The sequence below is a fragment of the Suricata suricatta genome, chromosome 2, assembly GCF_006229205.1.
Source record: "Suricata suricatta isolate VVHF042 chromosome 2, meerkat_22Aug2017_6uvM2_HiC, whole genome shotgun sequence".
Classification (NCBI taxonomy): Eukaryota; Metazoa; Chordata; class Mammalia; order Carnivora; family Herpestidae; genus Suricata; species Suricata suricatta.
This window is the reverse complement of record NC_043701.1, coordinates 159,312,241-159,339,977: the sequence shown is the minus strand read 5'-3', so window position 1 is coordinate 159,339,977 and position 27,737 is coordinate 159,312,241. Positions and strand designations below refer to the sequence as shown.

Below are 27,737 nucleotides of genomic sequence, written 5' to 3'. Positions count from 1 at the left end.
TGGATTTCTAGTTTCTAGGACCATGAGAAAATAAATTTCCATTGTTTTAAGGCACCTAGGTTTAGAAGCTCCATCCAGAAGACCTTTAATAAACCATATATATTTGAGTTAACCAGGCTTAAAAAATTGCTTATTGTGTTTAAAAGTGTGATGCATATGTTCATTGGATCGAGCCCTGCATTGGGCTCTGCACTGACAATGCGAAACCTTCTTGGGATTCTCTCTCCCGTCTCTCATTGCCCTTCCGCCTCTAAATAAATAAATAAATAAATAAATAAATAAATAAATAAATAAATAAATAAATGATGTATCATTAATTAAAACCCATTATTCATTAAAGATTACTATTTATATAATCAGTATTCCCCAAATCAAGTTTCTCTCTGCATATGGGTAATGTTCCCAAATCAAGTTTGATTAAAAAAATTAAATAATTCCAGGGGTGCCAGGGTGGCTCAGTTGGTTAAGCCTCCGACTTCAGCTCAGGTCAGATCTCACGTTCGTGGGTTCGAGCCCCGCGTCAGGCTCTGTGCTGACAGCTAGCTCAGAGCCTGGAGCCTGCTTCCTGTTCTGTGTCTCCTTCTCTCTCTCTGCCCCTCCCCCTCTCACGCTCTGTCTCTCTCTGTATCAAAAATAAAGAAAACATTAAAAAAAATTAAAAAATTTTAAAAAATTAAATAATTCCAGAATTAAAAGCAATTATTTGGATAATTTAATATATAATCTGAAAAACTCAATTTATAAACATGAAAAATCAATTAATAAACAAATGCTTCTATCTCCATTTTTCTTCAGATATTTCCTAATACCTGAAGAAATCATCCTATGCCCACCCACTCAGTTTACTGGGGTTAAGTGTCTTATAAAAAAGGACAGGAGTCCTTTATAGTATGGGATTAGAAACCACATAACTGAGAAAAAAAGAAGACTTGGGGTAGATTTACACTGATTATTTTAAGCTTGGGGTTGCCAAAAAGATACCTACAGAACTGCCATTATGAATTCAGTTCCATTTTCCTAGAGAAGCCAATTTATATACAGCTAGAAATGAGGAGAAATTCCTGCTTTGCTCAAGAATTGAAGACCTGACCAGTATGTGAGACAAACTGTTTTTGGGCAAAGTTTAGGAAGAAGCGGCTTATGAAGAGCTTGTGACACCTAGAACCAGAGGAGGCGAACTGGTACTGCAGGTCGGCCCCCTGTCTGCAAGCTCTCTTGCTGCATGATTCTCTTTGCGCTGCTTGTACAAACTGTAGCCTGTTTAAGCGCATTTTGAATATCTGTTAATATACATATAAAATACTTAGATAAGACAGGGATTGAGTTTATAAATAGGAAAAAAGTAAAAATCCAATGGTCATTAATAGAGGATTGGTCATTAATAAACTGATGAATTAAGTTGGACCTCCAAATGCATCATAAGGACAGGACTCTGCAAGACCAAAGAACTAAATGCCTTTGCCAACATTTCTGAATTCTTCTAACTTGTGTGTGATTAATAAATGTGTGATTATATATGTCACCATCACAACTGAGATGTATAACTGCAGTAGCAATCCTCATGTTATCTAGAATAAAAAAGCCCCTTATCTCCTTTATATTCTGTCAACAGTCAAATGCAGTATAAATATGTATTTATTAAGAATACAATACCATAAGGGGCACCTGGGTGGCTCAGCTGGTTAAGCATCCAACTTTGGCTCAGGTCATGATCTTATGGTTCGTGAGTTTGAGCCCTGCATCGGGTTCTGTGTGGACAGTGCAGAGCCTGCTTGGGATTCTCTCTCTCTCATTCAAAAATAAATAAATAAACTTAAAAAAATAAAATAAAAATTTAAAAATTATAAAACCATAGTTAATAATGATTATGAAACATGTAAAAATATTAGAAATAAAAATATAAGTGAAGGCAACTATCTTAAATTTGCCTGTGAAAATATGCAGAAAACATCTTTTTCAAGCATTGTCCAAAAACTTTAGTATGAGGGTCTGTATAAATGAAACTACTGCAGTCAATACTGATGATGCAGTTCACTGCAACCCGTGAACTGAAGATAATTTTTTTCTTAGTCATTATCAGAGAGAAAGAAAAGCTGAAGAGCCTGGTGGCAACACCAGCACCAACAGCCCCTTGTGTGGCAGAGCAAACCTAAAAATATTGTAAGGACACAAGTCTAAACCAAACAGGCTTTAAGTTCCCCTTCTGATCTAGAAGGCCTAGGTTTCAGTTCCCTGAAACCAACAGGCAGTTACACATTGCCTAGAGCAAGAGAGACCACCTTCACAACACCCAATCAGGGAAGGCCAGCTACCACTCTCCGCATTCCTAAGGGTGAGGCCTGTAGATGGAGACTTTAGATAGGACCCTGTTATCTACTGTTAAAGTTAACCCGATAGTTGCCAAACAAGACCCTAGGCTTGCCCTGTAATTGGTTGATTTTAAAGGTACTCTAAATGTTGTAATTGGATCCCGCCAAAAGTAACGAATACTCTAGACAATGTGAATGGTTAAACCTGCTGTCAATAATATTGTATAATAATGATTGGATCACTGTACCTAGGTCACAATTTCCTATAACTCCCCCTCCCCAAACCCCATAAAAACCCTGCTCAGCCCTTCAGCCCTTGTTCGGGGCTCTCAGCATGAATCCACTGGTAAAGTCTGTGAGCCCGAGCTTATGCTTGGCCAGCCTAAGCCCGTAATAAAATCGCCCTCTGCTATTGCATGTGTGACTTGGTCTCCCTGGCGGTCTCTGGTCTTTGGGGGATACTGCGACTTAGGCATTACATTATACTGTGAATACAGAAATAATCTCATTGCTAAGGAATTGTTCTTGACTTCATAATGTCAAAATTCAATAAAATTTGATCGCTAAAATCAATGATATTGTAAAAATTAGATAAAAATTTAAAAACCAAACAAACTTCAAATTTATTCCTGTACCCTAGAAGCTCCTTCTATGATAGTAAACTATGGTTTCAGCCTTGGCTGAAGATTGATTTTAACACTTGAGATCACCTGGTCAAAATGCAATTGCATTTCTAGAATATATAAAAAATAAGAGTTTTACATGAAGGGTGCCTGGGTGGCCCAGTTAGTTAAGCATCCAACTCTTGATTTCAGCTTAGGTCATGATCTCACAGTTGTGAGATTAGGCCCTGTATTGGGCTTCTCGCTGACAGCCTGTAGCCTGCTTGGGATTTTCTCTCTCCCTCTCTCTGTCGCTCCCCTGCTTGCACTCTCTCTCAAAATAAATAAACTTCAAAAAAAAAAAAAGAGCTTTACATCAAACCTAAAGAACAAAGAGTCACAACTGTCTCCTTGTACCTATTTTTTCATCTCTAGAAGTAACCATCTTACAAAGATGTGAAGATCAAACTAGTTAAAAGCACACAGAAGAGGGCACGGCACACAGCAAGTGCCCAATAAATGTTGGCTATTATCATTATGTCCACTCTGTCTTACTGAGTATAGAAATTTGTAAAATCGATTTTTCAAAGTTTGCAATCATGGCAGAAAAAAAATCTGATACACTAGACTATTAACAGTTGTTATTTCTAAGGGCCTTTCATTTTCTGTGTTTTAAATTTCTGCCAGTGTTTGAATTTTACACTGTTCTATTTTCCAGTTAAAAAAAAAAAAAAGATACAGGTACTTTAAGAATTACTGAATTAACAGTAGCTGTTTGTCATTATGTGTTTTCTCAACCAATAGATACTAGAAGTACAAACCAGTATCATGTAGGTGTCCTTGAAATTTGATATTAAAAAGGTATCTTTGTATTTGAAATATTAGGCTAACACTGTTTTGGATCATGATAGCAGTTTCAATCTTATACAAAGCATCTATAATACCAAGACCTCAGATAGTCCACAATTCCAATAACATAAGATTATGCTGCTTAATGTAAGCATGACTCAGCAGTAGAATACTGAATACCAAAATGAGAAACATACTGCTAGGAACTCTTAAAAGAGGGGAAAGAAGTCAAGACAAACCACAGGTTACACAAACTAAGTTCAAGGACTATTTCTTTTCAATATAATTTTACCCAACACTTAACTAATCTGAGGCATTCAATTCACCTCTAGGAAGCAAACTGCATATTTAAACAAATTTGTTTTTAAAAAAATGCCACTGACATACAATTTTATTTAAAATTTAGTAAGTTAATTTTGATTCTACCTGAAGCAGGTTCCCATGAATCAGAAGAGGCTCTTTTCCTTGAGAAATGTCCATTTTCCTTTTAGCAAAATGAGAAAAAATTAATTAGGAACCGGGGCCAGTAAAAAATATACACTTTTCTTCATAACATTTAAACACAGATTTCTAGACCAAATAAAGCACGCACTTACATTTGGAGGTAAATTCAAACTTCTATAGTAAAATATTTTCAACTCTTAAGTTTTATAAAACTGAAGGGCATTTGTATCATAAAAAGGTAAAAATGTCATAAAATAAAGCCAATTTTCAAAATACAAATTTAGAGATTTATGTTAACTCAAGATTAATACTAGAGCACTGTACCATTATTTTGATAAAGAAATAGCCTAATATTTGCCAAATAAATAGATACAACTTACTCTTCAATACTTCAAGTACCGATGCGTCTTAGAATGATGGACCAAATGTTACTAACCTCTATCGTTTGTTAGCAAATTTCCCTGGTAAAGACTCCAAACTCCTTGCAAACAAACCCTGGAGTTCACAAATACATTTTCAAGCAATATACAAGGTAACACTTAAAATGTCGTAGTTTGGTTTACTTTTAGTCTGTTTTAAAATCTCATGGCATCTTATCAACATTGCCCTTTCTTGGTATCTGAACTCCATTTGTTCTGTATGTAGAGAAGCTCTATGAAACAGAGGTACCTTCCTTCGGGAGGAGATCACCTTTTAGGCTAATCTAAATTTGGTCTATTCTAAAGAGGGAATACGATGAGGTTAAGTATTTCTGAATAGCTTTTTAAGTGTTTTCATCTAAGTTGACTAGGACCCATTCTCAATTATTTAGGACTTCTATATAATCTAAATCAGTGATTCTCAAAACTTTAAAGTACATCAGAAGCATCCAGAAGGCTAGTTAACTGCAGATTGCTGGACTCTTCGCTCCAGTTTCTGGTTCAGTGAGTCTGGGGTTAGGCCTGAGAATCTGCATTTCTAAGGTCCCAGGTGATGCTGATGTTGTTAGGCTGGGGCCTATATTTTGAGAACCTTTGTTCTAAACATTTCCTACTGTTTTAGATTTTTTATTCCTCAAGTATCTAACTTAGGCACAGCCTCATTTAAAAATGACTATACTTGCCTAAAAAAACCATGCTTATTTTCTTAAAAGATTTTTGTTCCTGGTCTGAAAAAAAGTAAGGGCAAGAAACACTGCCTTACTGCGTCCTATGGACCGCTGGAGGAAATGTAATTAGCTTTTAAACAAACTCTGTATTAGTTATTTCCAGAACAAAAGCTACCAATATGTTAACAAACACTAAATATTTTTAGATTTAGTGTTCTAGATATAACAAAGCAGCAGCCACGCTAATTCAGTAACTATTACACATACCAGGTTTGAAAGATTACTCTTTCCCGGTGTGACATCATTCTGTTTACTTTGTTCCTGCCTTGGTTTACATTTTCTTTCTATACTAGAGGATTTTAAGGATAGGGTGCTTGCTTTTGAGAAGGAATTTTCTGAGTTGATTCTCTGCTCCATTTGCTCCCTTCTCAACTTCTTCAGTTCTCTTTCTCTGCAGTAAGAAGCTAATGACAACTGGAACTTAGCTCCCAAAGGACTTTCTCCTGGGTGGTGCCTGGATAGGCTGCTTCTGCTGCTAAGACTTCGAGAACTGTTCTTGAAGATGTCCGCTTCTGTCACTGTGGCCTGCTTTTTGGAATCTGCACTGGTCTTGTCTCGATCTCTCTCATTCTTCTCCCTGCTATTTTCATGAATGAACAGTGACTTCCTTCTCTCTGGAGATCGGTGTTTTTTCTTCAGTGTCTTCATCTCCTTTGACAAGCAATATGGAGGAACATAGACTTTTGTAACGGCCTTTGGATATTTGGTGGCTATTGACACACAAGGCCGACGTGACTCAGGTATACCACCATCTTTATGGTGCTCTTTGACGCCTTTCATGAAAGCCTCTAAAATAGTGCCCTTTTCTGATGGCACCCTTTTGGGTTTAGACTTTTTCGATGAGGATAGTTTCCTTTCAAACTGCTCTGTCCCAGTGATGGACAATCCACTTCCTCCATATTTGATGTCTGATTTTTGTGGAGAATCCAACATATGTCTGTCTAAATGACCAATTAAAACACAAATTGCATGTTATTAAAAATAACAAACTATTCCATTTTGTATATTTATTTAAGTTAACATTTAAAATACTAAGCTATAACAAAAATTTTCAAATCAATATTTAGATGATGATACACATTTTATGGGGGTTTAACACATGGTTTACTTATTATTTAATAACTCACTTTCATAAAGCTCCCTTTTGCTACATCTTGTAGGCTCATTATGGCTCCATTTATAAAATGTTACTGTATTAGAGAACCAAAATAGCATGCAGAATGACTACTACTGACTGGAGTATTTTAAATGTAAGAACAACAGCAGAGAGTTTCTTCATGGTGTTTACAACTTGTTTATCTTTGTAAAAAATACTGCATCTTCATCATATTTTTAATTTGATGGGTTTAATCAAATAAGAGCTTTAAGAGAAATTTAAAGATGGAATCCATCTCCCTCCTCAAACGATCCTGCAAAAAACGTATTAATGGTATACATACCTTGTTTTGAAGCTGGTTTGAAGAAATCTATAATTGACTGCTTCCTGAAAATAAAAGCATAACTAATATGGTATCACATAAGCAAATATTAAAACCTCAATAATTCAGACTACAGGGAGAATACTAGTAGATTTACAGGATACAGATTTGATTTCACTACTTGGTTTAATTAAATTCTGACAATGGCAGTAATGCTTTGCTAACCTGATTATAATAAACTGAAAATATAATTTGCTTTTCCTGTAGGAGTAAATTTATAAAAGCACAACTAAGACTTATATAATCTATAGTACCAAAATGGTAAGATTGGAGTATGCATCCAGTGACTTGATAGTGTCCTTCCTAGGACTGAAAAGCTTACTGCTACATGGTAGAATAAATGATTTTGAGGGGATCTGATCCTATTGCTTGGTATCTCCAGTGACTGGTACAAAATAATGCTCAATAAGTGTTTTCTGAATGAATAATGAAGATTATAATAACAGAATAAAACCTTAACAGACTCAACACAAGAGTAGACGGTAGAATGGCAATCATGGTGATTTGGCCCATTTGGGAAGGCAGTTGGGTTGAAGGGCATGCTGGCCAAAAGGCAAAGAAGATTAAGTACCAAACTTACACTATCCTCTTTATGTACTACAGTAGGCTATTAATCTAAGTAACAGCAAAAATTAGAATGAGTCTTCAGCACTAAACAGTGTTTAAATATTATTTATCTAGGAATTGTTAAGGTATTTACAAAAATAACACATTGCTTGGGGAAAACACAAAACCAAGGAAAGGAAGAAAGTTAACAATTACAAAAACCAAATTGTTTTAATTGTTAGGGATTTCTGCACCTTACAGTAAAACAAAGTGAACCATATTATCAGAATTTGTATTCTGATTCATGTTTTTAGAGTTGTCAGGGGCATAAAAAGGAATGTCATATGTAGAACAAAAGATTAACTTCCTGCCAAAATCCTGCTAAAATGTATTCATTTTACTGAAAAGAGAAGCAGTACATGACCAGTTTCCCTAAACATTTATCCACTATGAGGTAGAAATACTTAGAGAAAACTTGAACATTCCAAGTCCCTTGTACACTTTACAGGTCACATTTGAAGAGCAACATCCATCTATAATGGTTTCCTAAGAGTCCACATGTTTGTGAGATGTTGGTAGAAAGGCTAACTGGCTATGAAATGAATATGAGTGACAGGTCAAGGAAGAATCTATGCATTTGTTTTCATAAAATAAATTATATCAGGGAAATTAATTCCAATGGAGAATAAAAGTTAGAAATGCTAGAGGTTCTGCAAAGGAGGAAAGGAGATGATTTTCTCAGTTATTGGGTGAGGAAAAGAGATGGGAAAGGATTATGCAGCAACTAAAGATTATACTAAACATGCCTTTACATTAATTACTAAGTAACATCATATCCCTTCCTAAAATATTAGACCCCAGGCTCCTTTTTGATTAATACACCAGCGACAAAAACGGTTTTGGGTAAAACATATAAGAAATCTGTAAAACAGGAAATCTTTCAAGTAGGAACAGTTGTCTAATTTCATATGCACAGAAATGCCCATTAGTTATTTATAACTAGTTTTAAACATTATAACAACTCACAAGCCCTTATCTTAAACTTTTGGGGTCAAAGGTATTCTTGAATTTTAAATTTACTGGAGTTTAGAAAGGGGGTAACTTAGGGGTGTAACACTGCACCCCCAAAGCGAACACATCAGTATTTCTCCGGCATATAAATACACTTAATGCAATAAAGACCATATACAGCCTTCCATTAGTTCTCGTCAGGTTTGGCCGCCAAGTAATATATGGTGCCAAAGTTACTGAAAACTTTTGATTTTCATGGCACTCTGGGCTTTCATAATTGAGATAAGGGATTGTAGACCTGTACCACAGTATTAGAAGATAAAATTGCTGTTAAATTTAAGTTACAAGCTTTTTAAAACTTAAAAATAAAAAAGACAGTACCAAGTGCGTAGAGAATTTGAACATTTTTATTGTCAGAGGATGTCATTTAATAAAACTCCCCATCTCATTACATAGCTCCCACAAAATCTTCACGAAGAACCTAGCCTCTTGGAGAAGCGTAAAGTTACTGAAGGAAAACACATCACATTCCAGATCTGCACGCTCTTGTTAAGTATGATCCTGTATACTGGGCTATAAAGTAATTCGTGGAAGGGGTTCCCTCGTCCATCGTGTATAATTTCACCCACGATTTAGAGATGGTTTATACTGTTAAGCAACTAACAGTACTGACATCATACAAAAAACACCCACCTACATATGCACAAAGCAGTTAGGGCCCCGGGTCCGGCTATCCTTAAAGGACAAAAATCACGTTCGACTAAGGCGGGTTCTCCGTAGCCATTCAGGCTATGGTCACTGGACGGAGACCGGCTTCCCAACTACAGAAAAGAAAACTCGAAGTCCCAGAAGCCCCTGCGCGGAGGCGGGGCAGGGGTTTGCTGGCCGAGGAACGCCGAGGCCCGACGCTCGCGGAGGATGGCGGGAACTGAAAGAGCGGGTGTCCGCAGTCCTCCCTCATACCCTTGCCCCCGCGACCCGGCCCCTTCTCCAGCCCTCTGCACGGTACCTGTCCCCAGGACTCTTTGTTCTCTTTCCCGCTGCAGCAGGGGCGGTACTACCGGGTCTCAGATGGCAGCGCGGGGGCGACGACCCCGGGGCTGGGGATGAGGGGAAACCTGGCCTAGCGGGCATGCAGCGCCTTGTCATGTCGGCGCCGCTGGCGACGGCGGCATGAGCTGTGGCTGGAGAAATTGGGTGCGTGGTTGCCGTCTTGCTGCTGGGACTCGGGGAGGCTGTCGGAGCAGAGTTGGGCGGCACCCCCTTCTCTCTTCATGGCGGTTCGCTCTCTTCGGAAGTGACTCCTGTGTGAGCGGGAAGGAACCTGAGGACCAACAGGGGGCGGGCCTCACTGGAAGGGTAGCATTCTCACTGGCTGGCACGGCGGTCACTCCAGTAGTGGCGTAATGGAAAGCCGCAGCCTCTCAGGAGAAGGCGGGCTTTCAAGAAGGGGGAGGGGTAGGAAACTGACCCCCCCCCCCCGTCACGTGCGCGGTTGGGGGGGCGGGAGGGCACCGTCGCATCCGGGCCGCCTCGGCCTTGGCAGGCACGCGGGGGCGGGTGGCGCGGGCCAATGCAGACTCTGCAGCAGGCAGCTGGTCGAGGGCGAGGGACGAGGTTTGCAGAAGCCAACCTGAGCCCGGCAGCTGTCTTCAGTGAGGATGGCCAACAGTTGGGCTTCCAGTGTCATACAATTGTGCTTCGGAAATCTCCAGCTGTTCATTACGTCGTCTCTTTAACAGTTTAGGTCAAAGTGCCCAAATGGTAATCTGCACAGCCCAATCTGAAGGTTTGTCCATTCTGTAAGCGTTCTTGGTAAGCGCTGTGGTGGATGCTTTTTCTCCTTTTTTCAGAGAGAAAAAAACAACAACAACAACCTACCGAAATAAAGGCTGTTTTTATTCCGCAGAAGCATTTAGTTTCTCAGCTGTTGAAACGAATTATCCATGAAGTCTCTACAGCCAGATTCCTTGGAGATTTTTGAAAAAAACATAGGGTCAGCTTTCAATTACCCATGTTGAGTGTGGACAGCAAGATTAGCGAAAGCTGCCAGGTATCTCCCGTCCTCCTTTCTAAGGGGGTTGTGCTTTGGAGGCTGTTAGGGTTTTCCTTACAAACTGAGACCGGTCAGAGTATTTCTGAGCTTCAGTTTCCACATCTATAAAATGATTATTCTACTTTTCCGGGAAATTGTAAACTATAAAAGAGATAAGCAGTGTGAACGTCACAGTTCATAATCTCTGTCATAGTACTGAGCAAATTAGTGTTCCCTTTCCTTTGCTCTTCGGACATATACTTTAATTTACTATAAACTCTTCCAGAGACAGGTCAGATGCTGATATACTTAATACATTAATAGTTATATGTTGCTTGTAATAAGTTTATTAACCAAAATAGCCATCTCTAGGATGTCTGAGCTTTAATTGGCAGCCCTGTTCAATCATTTGGATGGAACAAAATCTTAAATAACCCAAGGAATGTAGACAGATCTTTATAAAGTTTCTTGTACTGAGATTTGACTGCTTGTGTAGCTAAGCAAGGCTGACTGACTTGAAGTTCACCTCCTTTCCTTCCTGGTCAGCCTTTAGGAGGAAGAATTAATGAGGAATAAAGTGGCCAACAAGGTTGCAGAGTGGAGGGTGAAAGATAAACAGTGGAAGTACAGATTTGTCATGCATCCCAAAAAAGCACATATACACAGCTATATTACTAGATAGTAGTAATACAAGGAAGGAAATACTAAAATAAAGGGCATTTTTCTGCTAATAATTGAGAAGTTACTATACCAACCATTGTTCCTTACATAAAAAATAATAGATGCTTGAAATGTGTTGAATGAATAATGATTTATATGTTTTGTTGATTTAGGGCTTTTTACATGTATTATTGCCTATCTTGTATTAGTGCTTTCTGTTGGGTGTTTCTACACTAGTAAATTCTTGCTTCTATAATGGCACATCTACAAAACATTTAATCCAATTCGTTTCACTGCATGCCCAGTCCATTAAAAAGCGCGATGCATTAAAAAGAACATTGTACATGACCAATCAGTTGCTTTTCTTGGATTATAGTATTTGAATCATATAGCCTCCAAGGTATCACTTTAAAGTCTGTACTCATAATACCAAACAGTAGTTTTCACATTTTCTTAATCTGAGCAACAGATTACAGAGTTAAGTGAGGCAAGAAATCCCTTGATCAATAATGGAGATGGAGTCATAATGAAACACAATTTTAAAAATCTCTTCTTAACAGGGAAGTAGTGATCTAAATCCTCAATAAGCATCAAGGCTCTTTGTTGAAGCTGTATTTGAAAATGATACAGATTTGGTCACAGGGTGAAAAATGCTTAACATACTAACTAGAACTGTTGGGAGTCTCTCAGGCACTTCCCTCCCCCCCTCCAAATAGCATTGGGCAGTCTATTTTGTGTTTATACCCCTTCTTCCACATCAAATGTGTATACATATGCCACATGCACACACATGCGCGCGTGCATGCACACGGTTCATGTAGGGCTTTTTAATTTATAGTGGGCCAGAAATAGATAGCCAGGAGCTGTACACTAGGTGAAAGATGTTAAAGAGCTCAAGTGTTTGCATGTGAAGAGACAAGAGGAGAGTAGAACTGGGGACGGGGTTAGGAGAGAGGATGATGAATAAAGTAGACAAGACTGAATTAGAGACCTAAGATAAAACTTTAGTCAGGATTGGATAAAGAATTTGGAGAAATCACGGCCAGATGGTCATAAACAGCTAGACTGAGAAGGTTTCTGAGAATGAGGATGGTCATGAGGAAGTACAGACCACAGGAATGGAGTGGCTACTACGCATGAAGCTTTGGTGGGGTGCAGCTCAACTTGGCCTGGCATCCTGAGCTGTTAAAGACCATGATGAGGAGCACAGACTCTGGCCTTGATGGGAAGGGATGGGGCAGCAGGAGAAACAGTGTTACATGAACAACAGATCAAGTTTGCTGGGAGTGTCAAGCCCAACGTGGGAATCCTGAGGGGAGTGATAACATCACCGATGCCAGAGATTCCGAGCAGTCACAAAGAGACAACAACGTGGGCAGATTGGCTCACACAGTTCCTTAGGAGGCAGGGATTCAAAGAACAAAAGGTCAGTAGGTGACCATGAATGTTATTATAAAGAAGAGAACTAAAGTAAAAGTACTTTTGGTTCTACAGTAATGACATACTTTTACTTTGAGATTGTTACCCTCTGGTAAACTCCAAGGCTCTTGTTGGAGGGTTCTCTAGGACAGGAGGAGAGACAAAGATGGCTTTGGGGCAGAGCTGACTGCCATTGGCCAAGACTGTAGGTGTGGAGGGTAGGGTAGAAGGACCTGGGAAGGGGGATATGGAGCAGACCCAGAAAAACAGGAAATAATTAACTCGAATGCCTGACAGAGAAAGAAATACCACGTGATGATCTGAAGAAGGAAAAGTGAGCTCCAGCTTCGCAAGATCCACACAGTTCATGTTGCAAACAGATGCCGACCTCAAAACTGCCCAACAAGTGTTTAGAAAAAGCACCGGCCTGATTTTAAGAGGCAGGTAGGGCAATGTCAAAGGTAATGTAACGTGCTGTCATGTAATCTAAATTTCCTGGGAATAATTAGTAACCACTCTGCAAAAGCAGATCTGCTGTTAAGGAAAGTACGTTTCTTTGTTATTTCATCTGGGAATGTTGCAAGGTAATATTTCCCTACACTTTAGAACACAAGTCACATAGTTGTGATTTTTGACATGCCTGAATATTTCCTATGCTAGTATTTACTTAATATTTTCACTTAAACCACTCTTAAATACATTTACTTTGGAAGGAAACTTAAAATCATTTCCATAGATTAAAAATCAGTATCACTTGGAAAGTGATAACTTTCCAAATGGAAGCAAACTGTAAAAACTAATAAATACCTAAATAACAACTAGAAAAAAAAATCTCCACGTTTCTCCTTAAGTCACCTTGTTTACTAGTAGTGGTAGGCATAGATATTATTAGACATGTGAAATACAAGAAACTCTTTGGGAAATATTAGTTTTAGGGACTCTGGCCTGTAATCAGGTGTTTTTCAGACTTCGTTAGCCACTCATTAGAGGGTTTTGAAATTGATATAATGGGTCACAGACCATACTGAAAAAAAAAGGTGGGAGAGTTAAATAGAGGATATTCATGCACTGCACATAGTTTATGGTTCTGTGTTATTTTGCAAAACTTTTTTAAACGGTAGTTACATAAAAGGTATTTCTGTGGCCCCTCCTATGTGCAGTGGTGGAAATATTCAAAAGCCATTGCTATAATCCGTATTCATATTTCCCACTTCTGTGTATTGGTGGAACTGAACAGCAGAGACTGCTTCGAAGAGAAAAGATGGGCTTCCTTTAGTCCCTCCTGCTGGTGGAGAGGGGAGGGAGACATAACTCAGGCTCTCCTTATATCCTTTTAAGGTCATTCCCTCCAGGAGTAGGGAGCCTTGTAGAAGGAGGCAGACTGTCTCTCCAAAGGAGCTTGCTTTACCCTTCCAGGGCTGTAATCGCTTCAAGATGGGAAGGAGTGGCTAAGGTGGCCCTCTTAGGTCCTGCCTTGTCCTCAGTAATCTAGGGACCATGGAGGAGAAATGGGAGAAGGGAAAATGTGGCAAACGAGGCAGAAAGATCTCTTGTCCAACCTGCCCCTCACATAAAATCCGCCACCCGCAACTGGAGAGGGTCTGGTAGGGAGAATACATGTGATCTCACACCTTTGCAGGGCTCTTGCTGGAATTCCATAAACCATGACCCCTAAGGTCTTTCTTTTATTGGACTCTGACTTTCTCTTCAGTTTCCTACCAACACTATCCTGAAGGTATAAGCTTCCACAACACCAAAATACTGAATCTTTTGTGCCAGGCTTCCCGAAGATATGCTTGCTTCCCTTAGTTCCCAAAGAGTTTGTTAAAGATGTAGGACAGCATTTAAAAATCAAGAGATTTCACACAAAATTTCAGATTTCTGGTTTCAACAGCTACAAAGAGGGTCTCACACTTATGCCTACAGGAGCATGGTAAATAAATACATGAATCAGGTCCATTTTCCTGACTTTTATAGAGAGCTGGGATCCAAAAATACTTCTTGGGACCATATGACAATGGTGGCAAACTGCTATTATGTCTTGCTATGGGTCGAGCAGTGTTCTAAGCACTGTATGATACTGACCCATTTCATCTTCACCACAAGCCTACAAGTTAGGAAATGATGGCATTTGCCCAGTGTTTGCACAAGCATGGTAATAAATGCCATGTGGGACTCAGCCTCAGTGAGTAGAGAGGTGAGAGTCTGGGAGAACTGGGAGGCACGCTTCCCACTAATGGTGACAGCCTCTCTAGGCCACCATTTCCATATGGTGGGAATGTGGGCCTAGGGTTTCTTCCTCTTCTCTCAGCATCAAAGAGAGAAACACCAGACAATAGTGGATAAGACATGATACAGGACCACAATAAAAGCTTGCAGCCTCTTCTTTGAGCTGCCATAGATGTCTTAATAATGTTTGTATAGTTCTGTGAGATAATGCTCTTTTAAAGGAAATGTTTCCTGTAACCAAAAGAGGAGAAAATAGTCCTTGTGATGCTCAGAGAAGTGTTACAGGAAGTTAACAAGATTCTCAATTAGGAGTTCTTAAAGAAATTGCCACACAGGGGCGCCTGGGTGGCTCAGTCAGTTAAGCATCCCATCTCTGAGTCATGATCTCCCCGTGTCCCTGAGTTCCAGCCCCCTGTTGAGCTCTGTGCTGAGAGCTCAGAGCCTGAAGCTATTTCAGATTCTGTATTTCCCCCTCTCTCTGCCCTTCCCTTGCTCGTGTTCTGTCTTTCTCAAAAATAAACAAACGTTTAAAAAATTTAAATAATAATAAAAAAGAAAGTGCCACACTTTACCTATGATCAATATTTTTGGGCATTTAAAAGAAGCAGGGATCTGGGCTCCTGGCTGGTTCACTTGGTAAAGCATGCGATTCTTGATCTAGGGGTTGTGAGTTGAAACCCCATGTTGGGTGCAGAGATTACTTAAAAATGCAATTTTAAAAATTAAAAAATAATCAGGGCCCCTGGGTGGCTCAGTCAGTTGAGTGTCCGACTTGGGCTCAGGTCATGATCTCACAGTTCGTGGGTTCGAGCCCCACATCAGGCTCTGTGCTGACCGCTAGCTCAGAGCCTGGTGCCTGTTTCAGATTCTGTGTCTCTTTGACTCTCCCCTGTTCATGCTCTGTCTCTCTCTGTCTCTCAAAAATAAATAAATGTAAAAAAAAGATTAATAAAAGAACAAATGGCATATAACTACCAAAACCATAAAATGCACATGTCCTTTGATTCAGCAATTCCCTTCTAACGTCTCTTAGAAATATACTTATACATTCACAAAGATGGATCTATAACGTTATTTGTTGTAGTGTTATCAGTAGTGTAGGCTGAAAGGGAACTAACCAGCCCATATTCAGGGCCAAAACCAGTTATGGCACATCCATACTGTCTGTGCTGCAGGTGGGAAGTCACTCAGAAAGCACAGCATCCTTCCCGAGAATATCGGTGTATACATGCAAATAACCCCTTTTGTTTATAGGAGCAATAACATAGTCTGTGTATACTGTCTCCCAGGGCCTTCCCATTTGTATGCCTCTTTATTTATTTTTTATTTATTTTATTTTATTTTATTTTATTTTTTTTGAGAGAGAGAGAGAGAGACAATGCAAGCAGGGTAGGGTTAGAGAGAGAGAGAGAGAGAGAGAGAGATACAGAATCTGAAGCAGGCTCCAGGCTCTGAGCTAGCTGTCAGTACAGAGCCCGATGCGGGGCTCGAACCCACGAACCATGAGATCATGACCTGAGCCGAAGCCGGACGCTTAACCAACTCGGCTACCCATGTGCCCCTGTGTGCTTCTTTAATAAGACCCCTGTGAAGCTTACCCAAATGCAGCTCTTTTTAATTTGAATTGGCCAATCTGGCAGTAGTAGCCTGGGAACCATAAAGGATTACACCATGGATCCTAATAAATGCATGTGCTCCATGTCCTGCTGCTCTGTCTGACTCGGTAGCACAAACATTTGATCCTGGGTTCTCAAACTCTGTGTGTCTTAAACTCATTTTCTCCCCTCCCCAACCGCCAAATTTAATGCTCTCTCCTCCTGTATTTCTTATCTTAGTGAATGGCGTCATCAGCTCCCCTCTCCTGTCACCCAAGCCAGAAGCCTGGAAATTCTATTAACCCCTCCTCTCTCTCATCCTTAGCCCGGACCTGTCATCAGTCACCAAGTCTGAGTGTTTTGCACTCTAAATATCACTTGTATCCTTTCTTTTCTCTTAAAAATACATGCACATACCAAAAAACAAACAAACAAACAAATAAACACATGCATGCACACACGCAGAAACATACATTTGGTTCTTTTCAGAAATGTAAAACATAGAGACAAATATTAAAACACAAAGAAAAATATTATAAACACATATTCACCACTCCAGACTCGCAAACTGTTAACATTTTGCCGTTACTTGTCCTCTTTTCTGGTCTTTTTGTTTTTGTAATAAAATACCACAGGGGCGCCTGGGTGGCTTAGTTAGCTAAGCATCTGACTTGGGCTCAGGTCATGATCTCCCCGTTGGTGAGTTGGAGCCCAACATTGGACTCTTTGGGTTTGTGAGTTCAAGTCCTACATCAGCCTCTCTGCTGTCAGCATGGAGCCCGCTTTGGATCTTCTGTCCCCTTCTCTGTCTGCCTCTTCTCTGCTCACAATCTCACTTCTCTCTCAAAAACAAACATTTAAAAACATTTAAAAAATCACAGAAGTAGCTAAGTCCTTATTAACAAACACCTCATTTTAATCCCCCCTGCCATGATTGTAGTTTTCAGGTCCACAAGATCTTTGTGCCTCTGGTTCCTTATTTTTTTTACATACATCTATATTTTATCATAAAGAATATATAGGATTATTTTGCATAGATTTTTAAAAGATTTGCATACTTGTACATCTAATTTATATAAGCAGTTCATATGCCACATTTTATCCATTTCAAGTGATTCTGTCATGAACATTTCTGTATATGCTTTTTTGTGCCCATGTGCAAGAATTTCTGCGGGTTATATAATCAGAAGGGAAATTGCTGGGTCATAGGGTATTTGCATCATCAAGCTTATTGTATGCTGCCAAATTGCTTCCCATAAATGGCTGAATTAATTTATGGTCCCACTAGCAATGTATGAGAGTTCTGTTTTCCTTATGTCTGCTCTAATATTTGATACCATCATCCTTTTTTACTTTTGCTAATCTGAAGGGTGAAAATGGTTTCTCATTGATTTATTTTTCATTCCCTTAATTATTATGTTGACTATCTCTTCATACATTTTGGAGGGGGGAGCTATTTGGATATTTTTTTGGTTAATTGCCTATTTCTATATATCACTCATTTCTAAGCTATTTGTGTTTTTCCTATTGGTTTGTAGAACTTAAAACTACATATTCTGTGTATGCAAAAATCCTCTCCATCCCTCCTGCTGTAGCCCAATACATGTCCTAATTGTCCCCTGCAAAGTCTCTTGCAGCAACTTTCAAACTGGTCTCTCTGCCTCCAGGTTGTCCTTCTTCAGTTCACATTCTCATTGCAGCCTGGCCTATCCTTCTAACAAGCAGATCTGAGTATGCCACTCCCGAATTCATTACTGACAGGAAAACAAAACAAAACAAAACATCATCATCATCAACAATGGCCAAATCCCCAGCAGACAATTAAAAAAATTTTTTTAATGTTTATTTATTTGGGGCGCCTGGGTGGCGCCGCGTTGGGCTCTGTGCTGAGAGCTCAGAGCTTGGAGCCTGCTTCGGATTCTGTGTCTCCCTTTATCTCTCTCTGTTCCTCCCCCTCCCATCCAAGTACTAACCAGGCCCGACCCTGCTTAGCTTCCGAGATCAGACGAGATCGGGCGCGTTCAGGGTGGTATGGTTGTAGACTGTCCCTCCCCGTCTCATGCTCTGTCTCTCTCTGTCTCAAAAAAAATTTTTTTTTAATGTTTATTTATTTTTGAGAAAGAGAGAGAGAGAGAACACAGGGAAGGACAGAGAGAGAGGGAGACATAGAATCTGAAGCAGGCTGCAGGCTCTGAGCTGTCAGCCCAGAGCCCAACATGGGGCTCAAACCCACGGACTGTGAGATCATGGCCTGGGCCCAACTTGGACGCTTAACCGACTGAGCCACCTGGGAGCCCCACAGGGGACAAATTTTAAAAGACTAAATCTACAATTAAATTCTTCGGCAGGCCATACCAGGTACTCCATGATTTGGTCCCTTTCCACCCATGCAAGATTATCACATTTTTGATCCCTGTGCATCTTACATCCAGTCATTCAGAACAATGGTATTGGACATTCTTTGAATACATCAGCCTCACTCATGCTTCTGGGCTTTTACATACCTCATATGTACTGCTATCTTGTCCTCCTACTAAGATTTTACCTGACACCCCTTAAGAGACCCAGTTGCTCCTTGTTCAACCCATCTATATACTATAATCCCACCATAATTATGACCTTGCATAGAAATGATTTATTGTATATGTGTCTTTTCTATGGATTGAAAGCTTCACTTGGCCAGGACTCTGTCTGTTGGTCTCAAGAGGCAGAATAGCAGAGTAGTTAAGAGTATGGGCTCTGAAGCCAGATGGCCTGAGTTGAGTCTCAGCTCTGTTATTTTTCGGAATTTGCTTAGCTTCTCCATGACTTAGATTCCTCATTTGTAAAGCAGGGATAATAATAGTACCTATCTTATAGGCTTGTATTAAATGAATTAATACATATAAAGTGCTTATAATAGTATACAGCACATAACAGATGCTCAATAAAGGTTAATTCAAATGATCTGTGTTTATTTAGCTATATTAGCAACCATTATTTATTCATGATAGGCACTTGGTATATTTATAAAAATACCTTGTCTATCCACACTGTATGTCTTAACACTCTTTTCAGAATTAGTGCTGAGAATGTTGAAACAATGTCCACGGTCTTTGGGGTATTACATCCTCCACAGTTGGTCAGTTCCCCCACTCTGCTACAGTTGGGTCAGTTCTCCCAGTCTGTCTCCTGCCCAGTCCTGGCTTCCTCTGATTTCCGGATACAGACCCATTCTCTGAAGAGAGATTCCTAGGGCTAGAGGATGCGCTTCGTGTAGGAGCAGTGCTAGCCTAGGTGACACATGGACATCCCCAACCAAAATTTCAGGAGTAATCCCTACTGTTCCCTTAGTCCTGGCTTGGTCGGTAAGTCTTTGTCAACAGTGCCCATTCTTCCTCCCTTCTTTTCCCAGCTTCTCCAGCCCGGACACTTAGCTCCCAAACCAGCAATAGCATTAGAAAAATGCATAACAATAAATGAATCTGAGAACATTCTTTGCCTTTTAAAAACCTTAGCTGGCCACTCTACAATACTTCCACCCGAGTCGTTTCCCAGCCACTCACCAAACCCTCCTTTTTCCTCTTCTCTTCACCCTTGAAGCAGGCTCCCGTCTGTGGTCCCAACGTGTCGTAAGCCCAAACCATCCGTTACAAGATTCCCCCCAAATCTGTAGTTTCCCATGTTAGAGACTCAGATGGTCTTTACTGTAATGTTCTTTTTCTGAACTCTTTCAAGCACAAAATTCTCACTTTGTGTTCTTATGACGAGAGCAGAAACAAATCTTTCCTGAGTCATCGGGGGCAGGAAAATATGCTTTGTTCTTGTTTTGTAGAGCATAGCCTAGAAATGCCGCGCCTGATTTTCTAGAGGCCTTTAGAGTGCTGCTGGCTTAGATCACAAATGAAAAATTCAGATGTGGACAGGTGTGAAAGTCACGGGACCAGCCTGGGGGATTCTGGTTGTCTGCAACTCAGCAGAACAAATGGCAAAACAACAGGTGTCCACAGATGTACCGACCCATGAGGCCCTCGCACCCAAAGCTCACTTCGGGATTGAAATTCTCCCATGAAATCTACTCCCGCCTTGTGTGGGGCCCTTTTGCTCAATCTCCACAAGCCCTGGGAAATCATGCATTCTGCCGGCCTTATGTTACAGGTACTAGGAGGTTATGTGTGACTCACTCAAAATTAGCTGCTTTAGAACTAAGAGTTCTGACATTTTCAGGCTGCTTATTAGTCATAGAATGTTGCTGCCTACATAGAGGTATTGAAGGTGTTGCTAATAATAAAAAAATATGGTTGAAGCAAATGCCCAGGGGTGACCATAGCTGACGGAACAGAGACCTGGGAACCCAATGTCGGTCCTCAGAGCCACAGAGTGCTCTCTTGAAATAAGAACACATTTTTGGGGGGAAGAAGGAATATGATGGAAAAAAGAATCAACATGCCTTTCTCAAATTTGGGGATCAGAAATGGAATTGGTGAATTTTGGAAATTAGGCATTCCATAGACAGAAACCAGAGCCAGGGACTGCTAAGTAAAAAATCTTGTGAGCTTTGTACCACCCCCACATTTGTTCTTATTGCTATTCTCTGTTTGCTTTTTGGAGTGGTGGAAGAAAACAAAACCAAAAAGGCCTGTGTGCTCAGTCATCAGGGGTACTAGCCAAACAGGGAGCTTAGCAAACTATATGCCACCCCTTAGCCAGCATGGTGATTCTGTGGCAGCCTCCAAAGGAGAAGGAAACAGATTAAATACCTGGGTCTGCAGCAAAGAAAGACGGGAGAGCTTTGGTGAGGTACATGGTGGGAGGGGGCAGTTTTCCTGAGAAGGGAATGAACAGAGCAGCAGTGATTTCATGGGTGAACGAGGTTGCTCATAACAGCACAGTCTGTAATAGAACGTTAGTAACAATGCATGTGTTCGTCAATAGGGGATTGCTAAATAGACCTTGGCCCAGCTTTACTATGGGATACCATATAGCCATTAAAAAGAATGGAGAGGAGTGGCACCTGGGTGGCTCAACAGTTGGTTAAGCTTCTGACCTCAGCTCAGGCCATAATTTTACAGTTGGTGAGTTTAAGCCCCACGCAGGGCTCTGAGCAGAGCCTTGTTTGGATTCTCTGTCCCCCTCTCTCTCTGCCCCTCTCTTGCTCTCTCTCTCTTTCTCTCTATCCCTCAAAAAGAAATAAATAAACGTTAAAAAAAAAAAGAATGGAGAGGACATAAGTGTGCTGATATGGAAGATACTTGAGATATGCTAAGTGAAAAAAGGATCGTGTACAACAGTAGGCAGATAGTAAAATCCTTTGTCTGTGTGGTGTTTTCCTTTAAGGTTAGGCATATAAGATTCATCTACACGTTCTTTAAAATTTTTTTTAATGTTTATTTATTTTTGAGAGAGAGTGAGAGAGAGAGAGAGAGAGAGAGAGAGAGAGAGAGCATAAGCAGGGGTGGACAGAGAAGGGAGACACAGAATCTGAACCAGGTTCCAGGCTCTGAGCTGTCAGCATGGAGCCTGACACGGGGCTGGAACTCACGGACCGGGAGATCATGACCTGAGCTGGAGTTGGACACTTAACTGACTGAGCCACTTAGGTGCCCCCACATTCTTGAATGTACATAGATAATGTCTAGAGGAAGTTCATGAAACAGTTAAAAGTGCCCCATGTCCGTGCTCTGGGACTCTACTTAGAGGAGGTATCAGGGAATTACTACTTTCAACTTTATAATCTTTATTCTGTTTGAAAAAATTTTAAAACATTTATTTATTTTTCAGAGAGAGAGAGACAGAGTGTGAGCGGGGAAGAGGCAGAGAGGGAGGGAGACACAGAATACAAAGCAGGCTCCAGGCTCTGAACTGTCAGCACAGAGCCTGATGTGGGGCCCAAACTCAGAAACGGTGAGATCATGACCTGAGCTGAAGTCGGACACTTAACCGACTGAGCCACCCAGGCGCCCCTATTCTGTTTGAAAAATTTAAAGTCCATTTATAATTAAAAAAATTTTTTTGAAAAGCTTTTGAGGGTTTCCTCTGGGAAAATTTCAGGATTTATGATATTTGGGAGCCTGTCCCTGAATCCTACTTTCAAATAGGAATATGGACATTAGTTTTCTGATTCCTTCCTTCACCCAGGATGGTGGACAAAATTGCAGGGTTTCATGCCATGCCAAATATTTACAATGACCATGTTCTAAGTCACAACAGAGTTCTAGAAGATGCCAAAAATCTGATAGCATATAAAAAACATTCTCTGTCCATAATGTAATAAAACTGGAAATCAGTAACAAAAGTATCAGATTTAAGTAATAGTTAAATAACCAATTGAAGAGGTAGTCTAATTCTAAATTCTCTAATGGTGATAATATAAAGGAAATCTTGTATTAATGAATTTTCTCCGATTTTTACTGTTCCCCTTAATTATGATGAGGATATTTGCAGCTCCTAAGTTGAACTAGCTATGAAGAAGTGAACGAGTTAATTGATTTATTTGTATCTCATCTCTTTCCATTATGGTTTGAAGGTAGTTCAGTTGCTTGTGAACTCAAGCTGAATATCGAAGAAGCTTCCTTGATCAGTGGTTGTCACACTAATGTTTTAAAGCCATGTAATTCCTCCAAGATCCTAACCCTTGGTACCAGCATTTAAAGGATCTTGGTTTTCTTTGGATGGGAGCCCACGCCTTCCAGTCAAAATGATGTTTAGATATTGACATAGACAGATGCCCAAGAAATAGCTTATATGAAAAAAAAAAGTTGTAAGGCAATGTGTAGAGTACGTAGTGTTACACGACCTAATTGCAAACCAGGCATATACTTGGGGTGCCAAGAAAGGAAAAAAGAAAAAAGTTTTGAAAGAATACATGTTTTTTTTAAAGTACTGAAATTATAATATATTTTTCTTTTTGAGTGAAACACAAGTGGGACACCCATTTCCAAGCTCAGGGTTGTTGAAGTTCTAAGTCTGGCCATCATTTTATTATACTAATTTTGTAAAACTTTACCTATATGTGCATCTATATTAAATGTTCATATGTACAAAGAAAGCAATTTGGATAAATACATCTCAGCTTCAAAGTGTTTATCTCTGAAGGACAGAGTTTTAATTTATACCTTACGTATTTCTGTGACTTTTGACATTTTTGCACTGAGTATGAGTTACTTTTGTGATCAGGAAAACACAATTAAAAACAAATAAAACAATTTTGTTTTAGGCGTTGTGCAGTTGGGCCTTGCCTGGGAATATCACTCGATTGTATGGTGATATGATTTTACCAGCTACTGAGATACCACTCCCATACTCAGAGACAAAAATTTCCCTAGAAGTCCAGCCTGGTGGCCCACCCTTGATTCACTATACTTTGCTAGGATTTCTTTGTGTTCTGCTGTTGCCACCTCTGACCTCGACCTTTCCCCTTGTCCAGCTGGCCTTAGTGGACATCCATCCGACTATTAAGATTTCCAACTGTTTTTCTCTTTCCCAGCTTGGATTGACCCTTTGGAGATTACCTCGGACCTTCTAATAAAACCCTACCTCTTTTTCCTATATAAACAGGCCTTGTGGCCATTTTCTTGCATGATTCAGAAGGTCATGTAAATGCTCTGGAAAGCTAGATGAATGTAAAATGTGGGCACAATCAGTGAAACATTCTGAACACAGGAAGTGTGTGAAGCTGTATTGGAATGAGAGAAAGCCACGACAGGAGCAAAAGCTGGCCTCTCCTGGGTGGAGGGTCCTCACCAGTTTCCTGACATTCTAGACATGAAGGCTGAACCCCTGGAACAGAGGAGCAGGACAAAAGGTGGCCAGTGGGAAGTGAGGCAATTACAGTGTTTGGGGAGGTGAGGATGTCAGGTGGTGATGGGGGCTTTGGCTGGCTGGGCGGAGAATTCATCAGAGTCTGGAGCTTCCTGAAGACAGAGACTGTTGGGACCAACTGGGATTTACTGGGCTTTAGTTAATCCTTGGCTCTGAGACTCGCAGATTACCTGTCTGGACCACTTGTTGGTATTTTTATACAGAGACCAAACCTGTAAAAGGAGGCCTGGGAAAGCAGAACTTTCTGAGGTAGAAGGCCCGAGGTAAAGGGGATGGCAACTCAAAGTGGGTCTTGCTTGATAAATGGTTGGCCACCCCAGGAGAGAGACTTCTGAGAGAGAGAATTTGAGAGAATGGAAGGGAAGTATGGCAGCCAAGTGAGTGCCTCACTTACCATGTTAGAAAGGAGTCAAGAGCCAAGCCTGGAAACCAAACCTCCTGACACCTGTATGATTCTTAATGTGTGAGGCTTTTCCAGTTTATGTTTCTCCATGTCTGTTTCCATGGTGATTAGCAGTAATCAGCAGCAGTAAAGCAGCAAAAGCTTTAAACTGAAATATGTTTATCTCTGGGGGGAGCAGGGAAAGGGGAGTGGGGGTCTGGCAAAGGCAACCCCCAAAGCAGACTGTCCCAGAGCCCACTGTGAGAAGGTGAAGGAGACCTAGAACTGGTGGCAAATCTGGGCCAAGGAGAGACTGGAGGGCTTAGTCAAAACAAAATAAAACAATACCAAAAGCGAGAAGAAATAAAAAGCCCTCCCCTGTGGGATTTTCTCACCCCTACACTCATTTTACCTATCCCTCTATTATGACATTTTTTTCTCTCCCCTAATAGGAGTTAGTAAATTGCCCTGTGACTATTTCTTTTATATTTCCAACTAGATTTTAGAATGAAGACTCATCTCACATGTTTCTCCATTCCCAAGAGTTCTGCTGCAGAACTGCGCATGTATCCAAGACTCTTTATGCTTTTTTTAATTTTTAATTTTTTTTTTTTTTTAGAGAGAGACAGAACATGAGTGGGAGAGGGGCAGAGAGAGGGAGACACAGAATCTAAAGCAGCCTCCAGGCCCTGAGCTGACAGCACAAAGCCTAACTCAGGGCTGGAACTCATAGACTGTGAGATCATGACCTGAGCCAAAGTCACATGCTTAACTGACTGAGCCACCCAGGTGCCCCTCTTTATGTTTTTCTAATTAAAACAAATTTTGCTTTTATACACAAACATATAATGTACAGATGCACCCTTTTCACTTATTCTTTTTCCTTGGCTCTCTCCTCCCCTTCTTATATTTATATAGTCCTATACAAACAGAATGTACATAAACACACACACACATGCACACACATGCATAGGTTTTTTTTTGTTAGAAATATGTTTTAAAAACATAAGGATGGGAGGAACCAAGATGGCGGAGAGGAAGGGAGGTCTGTAAACGTTGTCTGCCCCATTGATCGAACTGAGAAGGACATTACTTTCATTTGCAAGAGCAGAAGGAGAAAATACGGACTCCAGAAAGAAGAAAACCTCAAAGATACCTGAGTGAGTGAGTGCGAACTGGGGAGATTGGAAAACGGGCCAGTCCGAGACGGGCAGGGGAGGTGAGAGCTCCAGCCCAACATGGAGCAAACGCGTGGAGCCCAAGAGACAAAGGGAAGAGACAGAGAGACGGAACACACCCATAGTACTGTCTCTGGGGAAGAGGTAAAGAACGCTTAACCGCGCTTGAAGAAAGAAACTCACTCCATAGATAACTGTGGGGTAGCCCAAATCCCAAACCCAGGTGGCGCAAGGGAAAGAACAGCTTCCAACCCTGCGCCATCTTGGCGGGGAGTCAGCGGCCGCGGCAGCAACGGTGCCAGGAGCTCTCACTTCGACCTCGGTTTTGAGAGTGGGAGCACGCACCTCATTTCCACGGCGCATCTCATCCCCAGCATTGGCCGCGCAAATCCCAAATCCTAGGTGCCAACAGGGAAAAAGTAGCCCCCACACTTACGTGATCCTGGCAGGGAGTTGGCAGTTGTGGAGGCCTGGGCGGGCGCTCAAGCTGCTGAGCTTCAGCTCATTTCCGGCAGCGCCCAGCGCCTCGGGCAACAGCTGCGCAAAGCCAAGAGAAACTCATTCCTCCCCCAACGCAATTGCGAAACCCGGCTGGTGGTTGGGAATCTGCAGTTGTGTCTGTGACTGCGTGCACTTCACCTTCTGCTGCGCATCTCGCCTCAGGCAGAACACCCCCCCTCAAGCAGGGGCGGCTGAAATCCCTGCCTGAGCCAAGACAAACTGATTCCTCCCCCTAAGAAGCCAGCCACCAAAGCAAATACATCTCATCTGTGGTAGCATAAAAGTGCATGGACTGGAACTTTCAACCTAGGCGGGCCTGGAAAATGCAACCCGGCTCAACCACGGCACAAGGAGATTGGACTCATTAGAGTGGCCTACAGTGCCTAGTTACAGTGGAGCTTGGTGTGCGGCCTTTCTACTCTCTGCAGACACCAAGGCAAAGCCTCTGAGACAGCCTCCGAGACCTACCACACCAAACCACGCCTATCCATGAGGGGGAGCTGCTGCTTTTTAAAAAAAAATATATAATTTTTTTTCTTTTTCTTTTTTCTTCTTTTTTGTACTTATTATTATTATTATTACCTTTTTTACTTAAATTTTTTAAAATTTTTACTCCTTGTTTTCCTTTCTCCTTTCTCCCTTTTTTTTTTTTTTTTTTTTTTACCTTCTTGCAATCCAGATATATTCTCCTGTATCTCATCCTTACCTCTCCCCTCAACTGGTCATACACTTTTAGACTGTCCACTGTCCTTTGTTGTCTCTGACCCCCTTTATTTTTTTCTTTTTTTCTTCTCTTCTTTTCATCTCTTTCCTCTCCATTTTCTTTCCCCCTTTTAATGTGTTTGTTTGTTTGATTTGTCTGTGCATTTGTGTGCTTCTGTTACCTCTGTGTTTGTCTGTCTGTTTTCCTTCTTAGGGCTACACCAAGAAACAAGCCAAAGTGTGCATGACGGTGAGTCCCAAATATTGCTGAGTAGAGAAATAAAATATTCAAAGGCATAGCAAGAGAAACTGAGAGACACCATTAAAAGAATATTTCCTGAAATGACAGGCCCTGGACAGTCAATAAGCCTCCTTTAACAGAGAAATATTAACAGGTGCACAGTGCACAACGAGCTTTCTAAAGCTGACCTGAGACAGAAAACTAGCAAAAATGACAAAACAAAGGAACTCTCCCCTGAAGAACCTCCAGGAGAAAGTCACAGCCGCAGAACTGCTCAAGGCAGATCTAGACAACATACCGGATCAAGAATTTAAAAAACTTGTCATAAAATTAATTGCTGGGGTTGAAAAAAGCATCAAAGAATCAACTGAGACAATTACTAGGCACTTTGAAAATAGGTGTGATGAGTTAAAAAAGGCTATAGATGAGGTGAATAACAAAATGGAGGCAGCCACCTCAAGGATTGACGAGGCAGAGAGAAAAATGGGTGAATTAGAAGATATAGTTATAGCAAAAGAGGAAGCTGAAAAAAAGAGAGAGAGATTAATCCAGGAGCAGGAAAGGAGAATTCGAGACCTGAGTGATACAATCGAACGGAACAACATCTGT

The 27,737-nt window shown here is 40.8% G+C and overlaps 1 protein-coding gene across 1 annotated transcript in view; it reads right to left on the bottom strand.

Annotated features, from left to right (window-relative positions):
• Positions 1-9,705, bottom strand: part of SLF2 (SMC5-SMC6 complex localization factor 2) — a 49,018-nt gene extending 39,313 nt beyond the window's left edge. Inside the window, exons 1-4 of the mRNA XM_029932395.1 lie at positions 9,396-9,705; positions 6,791-6,834; positions 5,559-6,292; positions 4,187-4,244 (exon numbers count right to left, since the gene is read on the bottom strand). Of these exons, the coding sequence (XP_029788255.1) occupies positions 4,187-4,244; positions 5,559-6,292; positions 6,791-6,834; positions 9,396-9,535 (976 nt within the window). The 5' untranslated portion in view covers positions 9,536-9,705. The remainder of the gene's footprint in view (positions 1-4,186; positions 4,245-5,558; positions 6,293-6,790; positions 6,835-9,395) is intronic.
• Between the last annotated feature and the right edge of the window lie 18,032 nt (positions 9,706-27,737).